Source organism: Eptatretus burgeri, chromosome 11, assembly GCF_056783735.1.
Source record: "Eptatretus burgeri isolate ZD-2024b chromosome 11, Ebu_testis_v1, whole genome shotgun sequence".
In the NCBI taxonomy this organism is placed as follows: domain Eukaryota; kingdom Metazoa; phylum Chordata; class Myxini; order Myxiniformes; family Myxinidae; genus Eptatretus; species Eptatretus burgeri.
In genome coordinates, this window is record NC_140971.1 from 40,949,830 (window position 1) to 40,957,350 (window position 7,521).

General features: G+C 41.5%; 1 protein-coding gene across 1 annotated transcript in view; it reads left to right on the forward strand.

The window, feature by feature from the left end:
- The window catches only part of LOC147016925 (uncharacterized), a 29,651-nt gene extending 22,380 nt beyond the window's left edge, over positions 1-7,271 (forward strand). Inside the window, exons 3-4 of the mRNA XM_085847920.1 lie at positions 6,216-6,426; positions 6,533-7,271. Of these exons, the coding sequence (XP_085704046.1) occupies positions 6,216-6,426; positions 6,533-6,919 (598 nt within the window). The 3' untranslated portion in view covers positions 6,920-7,271. The remainder of the gene's footprint in view (positions 1-6,215; positions 6,427-6,532) is intronic.
- Positions 7,272-7,521: the final 250 nt, after the last annotated feature.

A 7,521-nucleotide genomic window follows, 5' to 3' on the forward strand; every position in this document is an offset into this window, starting at 1 on the left:
ACGTCAGTGTGTCTCCTCCATAACTCCAAAACCATGAAACCTAGCAGCCTGAAACATTGCAAGCATACTAAGAAAACTCCAAGGAATTGCACGACTGAAAATTGGGTGTTTGGGTTAATTAAAACACTCCTTTTGAGGATAATTAACAGCCTCATTTAATTATACCCTTCATCAGGCGATCTTCGGCCACCTCATTCTCTGGGGTTTTAAGGTGTTTCCTGGGTAACCTTGCTGGGGTCTGAAGCCGCCATGTTTTTTGGCCTGCTCAACCATGCTTTGACTTGGAACAGACCGCAACGATCTCTGAACGATAAAGATTTTTTTTCACTTTCCTCACTCATATTATCGAATGCCTGTTCATCATAGCTATGAATTGCTGTATACATTGCTTTTGTAAGTACTATAGTTTTCAAATTGAGCTTGAGCAATTTATTCATTATATGATATGATTTTCCACTATCTACTCTCATGGACGAATTAAAGTACATCATCAAAATATCATTTTGGTTTTGAGGATCGGATATGGTCGAGACTAAATAAGTATTGAAATCTGTTGTGAAATCTGATAATTTAAAGAAATAATGAGTTTTATAACTAAGCTGCCAATTTACCAATTTACTTTAAGCAAGTGAGGCTATGTTCTCTCCTTCTCCGTACATACACAAGAAAATGTGAAATTTCCAAAGCATTGAACTTATCTTTTTCTACTGTTTGAATAATTATATTGAGAGAACAAAAATGGAGGAATGTGCCAAAATTAACCAGCTTCATTGAGTTATATGATTTAATGCATTCACTGCTTGACCTCACGCTCTGTCCCCCAGAGGGCCTGCCTATCCATAGCATCTGCCAGATCTGTGTCTCCATTTTCCGAGGTTTCACAAGGTGCTCTACAGGGAACCAAAGCAAATCTGGTTTTAAAAAATGGACATTAAAAAAAAACAGTTATAACGTTTGCACAGACCCTGAACCGACATACCACGTGACACGTGCACAAACGAGCAGGCAAGGTCGTGAATTTATAGATTCATTTTATTTCTTAAACTGCTGCATGCATGGTGAAGACCAGCTTTAAAGTTAATGGGATCCTTTATGGGATGCAGCAATGGCTTGGCCAACCATTCCTTATGAACCATTGAATTGGAGTGCGTAAGCCACTTGCCAAGTGCCCATTGTCAATAGCGGTACTGTGCTATGTCATTCTGAGCAAATTGTTCACTCACTGCGGACGCTTTTGCCGCGTCACGTCATTCAGAGTGAGTGGTTTGTGCACCGTACCCCTGAGCGAGCAGTTCGTGCTCCATCATCCTCAGTGAGAGGTTTGTGCTCTGTTGACCTTAGCGAGCGGTTCGTGCTCCATCACCCTGAGCGAGCAGTTTGTGCTCCATCATCCTGAGTGAGAGGTTCGTGCTCGATCATCCTGAGTGAGCGGTTCATGCTCCATCGCCCTGAGTGAGCGGTTCGTGCGCCATCGCACTGAGTGAGCGGTTCGTGCTCCATCGCCCTGAGCGAGCGGTTTGTGCTCCATCCTCCTGAGTGAGAGGTTCGTGCTCCATCACCCTGGGAGAGCGATTCGTGCTCCATCGCCCTGAGCAAGTGGTTCATGCTTCGTCATTCTGAGCGAGTGGTTATGAAATAACACCCGATTTCTGAGCAGTTTTCCATCTTAACATGTTTTCTAAATTACTGAGCCAAGTCTTTTTTTATCCACCTGTCACACGCAGCTGTTTTTATCCACCTTTTATCCACTTTTTATCCACCTGTCACACGCAGCTGTTTATAAAGAATAATGTTGATGAACATATCGCTGAAATGTCTATGTAAATGCAGCGTAACATAAATGTCATGAAGAAACAACTGGAGCAGCACTCTGTAGAGCACGTACATCCACCAAGCTGAACAGTTTACGTTATGTATCCCACTGATAGGCCAGATCTGCATCCAGACCTGAACCCAAATCGAATCGGCTTGTTCTTGTCATCTATGCACTCATCCACCAATGTTTGTCATAATAGAGCAAGAGCCCAGGGGTACTTGGTTAGCTGGAAAGGTAACCAATTTTATTGCCTACCACAGTGTCCCATGTCCATCCCTGGGTACAGAACTGAACAACTGGCATGCCCCCAGTGGTGGGTGTGGCCAGGGGGGCATTACTAACTTACCCCAAAGTTGATCTGGATCAGCTTTGTATGGTAACCCATAAAATATCACTTATATCACGCAAATATCATCCTTAGTACATAACTTGGCTAATGCCAGTCATTTTCTTTGGTGGGGTACCCCCTCCAGTCATCAATATATGACGCTTCAAAGTTGATCGAGATCAGCTCATGAGGTAACCTCTTGGAATATATTACAAAATGTTCAGTAGGAACCCATGTGTTATGAGTGCTCATTACCAGTGGTTTCCATTGGTGGGTTACCCTGCCAGTTGCCCTGAAAGTTGCCCCCCCCTCTGGATTGACCTAGATCAGCTCATAAGCTAACCTCTTGGAATATATAACAAAATGTTCAGTGGGACTCCATGTATTATGAATGCCCATTAACAGTGTCTTCCAGCAGTGGGTTACCCCTGCCAGTTGCCGGGAATGTTGCCCCTCCCTGGATTAATAGAACTTTCCAGATGCACATTCCAATGAAAGTCTTACTTCCTCAAAATTTAAAATCAAGGTTTATTTTTTAGTTTAAGTGGGTCTTTATTGAATTCACAACAAGGTCTTGCATCAGGATTACAGAAGGGTCAGCGCCAATGGCATTATCAGCCCTATAAAATCAAGGTGATATCACATAGTGATATGAAAGGCCAGGTATATCCTCTTATTTCTTCCTTTTTTTCTTCTCCCCTGCATCCCACCAACCAGACCCAAAAATGACCCATGTGTTGTTTAGTTATGTTCGTGTAACAAAGGTGGCAGCAGCGCATTGATCAGCACTGTCATTGTTTTTATTGCACTGTCATTGTCACATGTCTGTCAAGTCAACAGCTTTGTTTTGGAGATTGTCTTTAGATAAAGAGGGGCATAAAGGAAAAGGAACAAAGCACTAATGTAGGCTTACTACTAAGTTATGAATATGTCTGTTTCTATCAGAGAAGTAGTGAATGTAGGCCGAGAAAATCTTGGCTAGGCAAGGCTCGGCCTACCTATAGCATGTAGTGCATGATGTACATGTTGCATGCATCACACATGTTGCAAGGTGTCATGATTATTTTCATATATGGCCTACCCACTTGAATATGTGTAATGACATGGAGTGCAGTCTTAAACATGTGCCGGTATCCTACAACACCAGTTGGAGCTCCATCAGTGAGAGAGGGCCTAGTTTAATATCGGATGGCACTATTAGATCGGGGCCTAACTACCAAATTCCAATGATTTTGAGTTCAACACGGTTGAATTCCCCCACTCAAAACACTAGTATTAGGTCAGTGTGTTAAACTCCATCATTTATAGCTATGATAGCCCTTAGATACTGGGTAAACTAATAAATAATGGTTTCATTCAATTTCAGACGATCCAAAATGGTTGTTGACATCTCCACTGACAGTGACAATGCTGAAGCATCTCAACATTATAAATGTAGTATTGAATCGAGTTTTTGATAAGGCAGGCTTATAACACTGAACAACAAAAAAATTTTACTGGAGATGTGTAAAGTGATTTAGACTAATTTGGGTACGCTGATTTCAAAAATCATAACCGTTTTGCTGTATCACGTCAGGATTTTCAGTAACAGAAATATTCCCATTGCCTAGAAGTCAGGATTTCAATGAAATTTACAAAAATTCATTTATTCATTTATTTCATCATGAATGCTTCAAAATTATAGAAATTACAGAAAAACTCCACTAGAATGTAATTAAAAATGCTTTAGGCATTTGGCTTTGCGTTTGTGCTGCTCTGTGTCAGTTTCACGATGCAGGAACCAGCAGAAATCGCCCATCATGTTCGGGTTGTGCCGCCCTTGGTAACGCGTCTCCATGAGTGAAATCTCTTGGTGGAATCGCTCGCCGTGCTCGTCCGAGACTGCTCCCAAGTTGTCAGGGAAGAAGTTCAGGTGCTGGTGTAGGAAATGGATTTTCAGGGACATCCTGGAGCCAAGTTTCCTGAAGGACTCCAGCAGCTGCTGCACTATTTCTTCATAGTTGTCCGCGCGCTCGTTCCCCAAGAAGTTGTCCGTCACAGCTTTGAAGCTCTTTGGGGTTTAGAGTTGTCGGAAAAGTTTCGTCCTTCATAATCTGTCGGATTTGCGGTCCAACAAAGACACCAGCCTTGATCTTGGCCTCCGACAAGGTGTTGCCAAACTTTTCCTTGAGGTATAAAAACCCACGCCCATTCAGATCCATTGCCCGTACAAAACTTTTCATCAAGCCGAGCTTTATGTGGAGTGGTGGAAGGAAAACCTTGGCTGGGTCGACAAGGGCGACATGCTTCACGTTGTGTCGACCAGGTACATGCTCTTTTCGCTCTTCCCAATCTTTCTTCGTCCAGTGATTCTTGTCGTCTCTGCTATCCCAGAGACAAAGGAAGCACATGTATTTCGTGTAGCCTGACTGCAGCCCTAACAACAGCGCCACCACTTTCAAGTCTCCGCAGATGTGCCAGTTGAAGTCATTGTACTTGATGGAATCAAGCAGCTGCCGCATAGTCTCATAGGTCTCTGTCATGCCGAACGCGTGAGCCAGTGGGACTGATGGTTTCTCGTTGCCATTGTGGAGCAAAACAGCCTTCAAGCTGTTCTTCCCCGAGTCGATGAAGAGGCGCCAGTCTGCAGGATCGTGATCACACCCAAGTTCTTTCAACAGACCGTTGATGTCACTGCAGAATGTCATCGTGTCTTCCATCTCAAAGAACTCAGCCATGTCTCTGTGACGTGCTCTGAACAAGGATATCTTGGTGTTAGGTTCAAGTAGATTCCACTGCTGCAGCCTTGATCCAAGCAGCTCTGCCTTCGCCTTTGACAGCGAGAGATCTCTTACAAGATCATTTAAGTCTCCCTGGTTCAGAAGGTGTGATTCTTGAGTGTCGGGTTCAAAAGGTTCATCATCACCATCCTCTTCACCACTGCTTACAGCTATGTTCTGATCAGCTGGAGGTGTTGGAACGGGGTTCTCGTCATCATGAGGCACAGGTTTACGAGCAGAGACGCAGTCAGCGTACTTGATGTGACCTTTATTCTTCTTGTTGAAGCCGGCGATGCTTGTGCAGCAGAAATAACAATCATCATGATGATTCTGCGGCTCACGCCATATCATGGGCACCGCAAATGGCATGCTCGCGCGCTTGCCCACCAACCACTGAGTCAAGGTTGTGTGACAGCTTGTGCAGCAGATGTGTGGTGCCCAGCTCTGTTCTTAGTCCCCCACCTTACACCCGAAGTAGTGAAAGTAGGCGGCCTTCATTTTCACTGCTGTAGATATACTTCGCTGTTGATCTTTTTTGGTATACCGACCACAGACATAACAGAAGTTGTCAGGATGATTGGTACAGGAACGCCTACTCATCTTTATCTGAAAGAAAGAAATATAACACAAGTTAACAACAATTGTACGAAATAGACATGTTAAAGACATATGTAAATTTCATTGAAATCCTGACTTCTAGGCAATGGGAATATTTCTGTTCCTGAAAATCCTGACGTGATACAGCAAAACGGTTATGATTTTTGAAATCAGCGTACCCAAATTAGTCTTAATCACTTTACACATCTCCAGTAAAAAAAAAATTTTGAAATTTGTTGTTCAGTGTAATTTAAGTTAAATATTACTGCATGGAGACAGTCTGTAAGTCGCTCACTGAAATGGACTAGTAACAATATCTTTCTCTGAGGATTATGTCAATTCAAATGTAAATTTTGAACTATATATATATATATATATATATATATATATATATATATATATATATATATATATATATATATATATATATATATATATATATATATATATATATATATATATATATATATTATTAGATATCTCACTATCTTTTTCATAAGAAAATCTGTATTACCACAACTTTTTTTTTTATAACTTTTCAGGGTAATTGTGGTGTTTTCATCGATAAGGATCGTTCAGAGATACAGGAGGATCGAGGACATGTGGATACTGAAGATTCAGAGGATACGGGAGGAATAAAATGGTCCAAATTATGAAGAAATTACCATTAATCTTACTTGGGTTTACTTGATTCTGAGGTTTCGGTATCTTTCAGGAAACGAAAAGTCAAGCCACTCCAAATCCTTGAGAAAGATGAATCGTTGCAGTTCATCAATCTATTCACCATTATGGGGGAGCAATTCGATGATGTTGATGTTGACGTGGCTTCAGAGTTCGTCTGCCGTATGTATGCCCAAACCAAGACTCGAGACGTGGATGAGGCAAGACACAAGAAACTTATTGAAATGACTGGAAAAGTTGATAAGGTAAAGTAAAACTTATGAAGTACATGTATTTGAAATATTTTTAGTTATGTAGGTTTCAGGTCGCCTAGTCAATCATGTCATAATGAATGTTTCATTCAATTTTCAGGAAAAACCCCTGGCCAATGTGAAGAAGCTGGACTGTGCATTGCTGCCACCTTGTCGAAGGACTCTGGAGATGAAAATCCGTATTTCCCAATACATCTCTATGCTGTGGGCGAACGCTACAACGGCTGTGCCGATGACTGGATTGACACCATGTAATTATGGATGGTCAAAAGACAACGAAGGTATACTGCAGCCAATCTGGTTTGAAGGATCAGAACTTCCAGACTGTTTATTCACAGATTCAGTGGAAGGGGATAACGTGACATCAGCTGGCAATGGAATAGATCAACAGGACTGTGATGAAGAACAAAGTGATAGCGATAGTGAAGTCGATGCATGGAGTGGAGACTCTGATTCTGACAGTGAAGAAATTGACATGTGCGGGTGATTTCGCCCTTCACCTTCGCTCTTAATATCGAAAAGTGGACGCTTTCCTTCCAAGTTGAAATCTTGATATTTCATATGATTACTACCAATAACTCTAAAAATGGTTTTTGTATGTTGCCATGGAGCACATTGGCATGCAAGATCGACCCAGTTTAAGAGGATCATCTTGGCTTGAATTTTTAATTTACGTAATACAGTACTGGGTAGAACAAATCAATGTAAATATTATGTCATCCGTGGCTCTGAATTCAGACGGTTAACAAGTGTTCAGGACTGAAAAGCATCTTCAAAATTACTTATCTTGGTTTTAAAGGGATCAACCCCAGTATAAAAAGAATTCCAGTAATGAACAATTAACATCTGGAATCAGTGTCACATGGAATTCTGGGTGTTGCCAACGTGACCAAATTGCCAGAACGGACACCTACTGTAGAAAGCTCTGAAATCTGATAGCATTGAGTAATCACTATGATAATCCAGAAACTATAATTTTAAGCTACATATTTCTACCAGTACTCTTAGACTTACTTGATCATTAGATTATTTTCTTATCCTACATTTTTGGTTCACGAAAAAATATTTTCACGAAAAATATAAGTGACC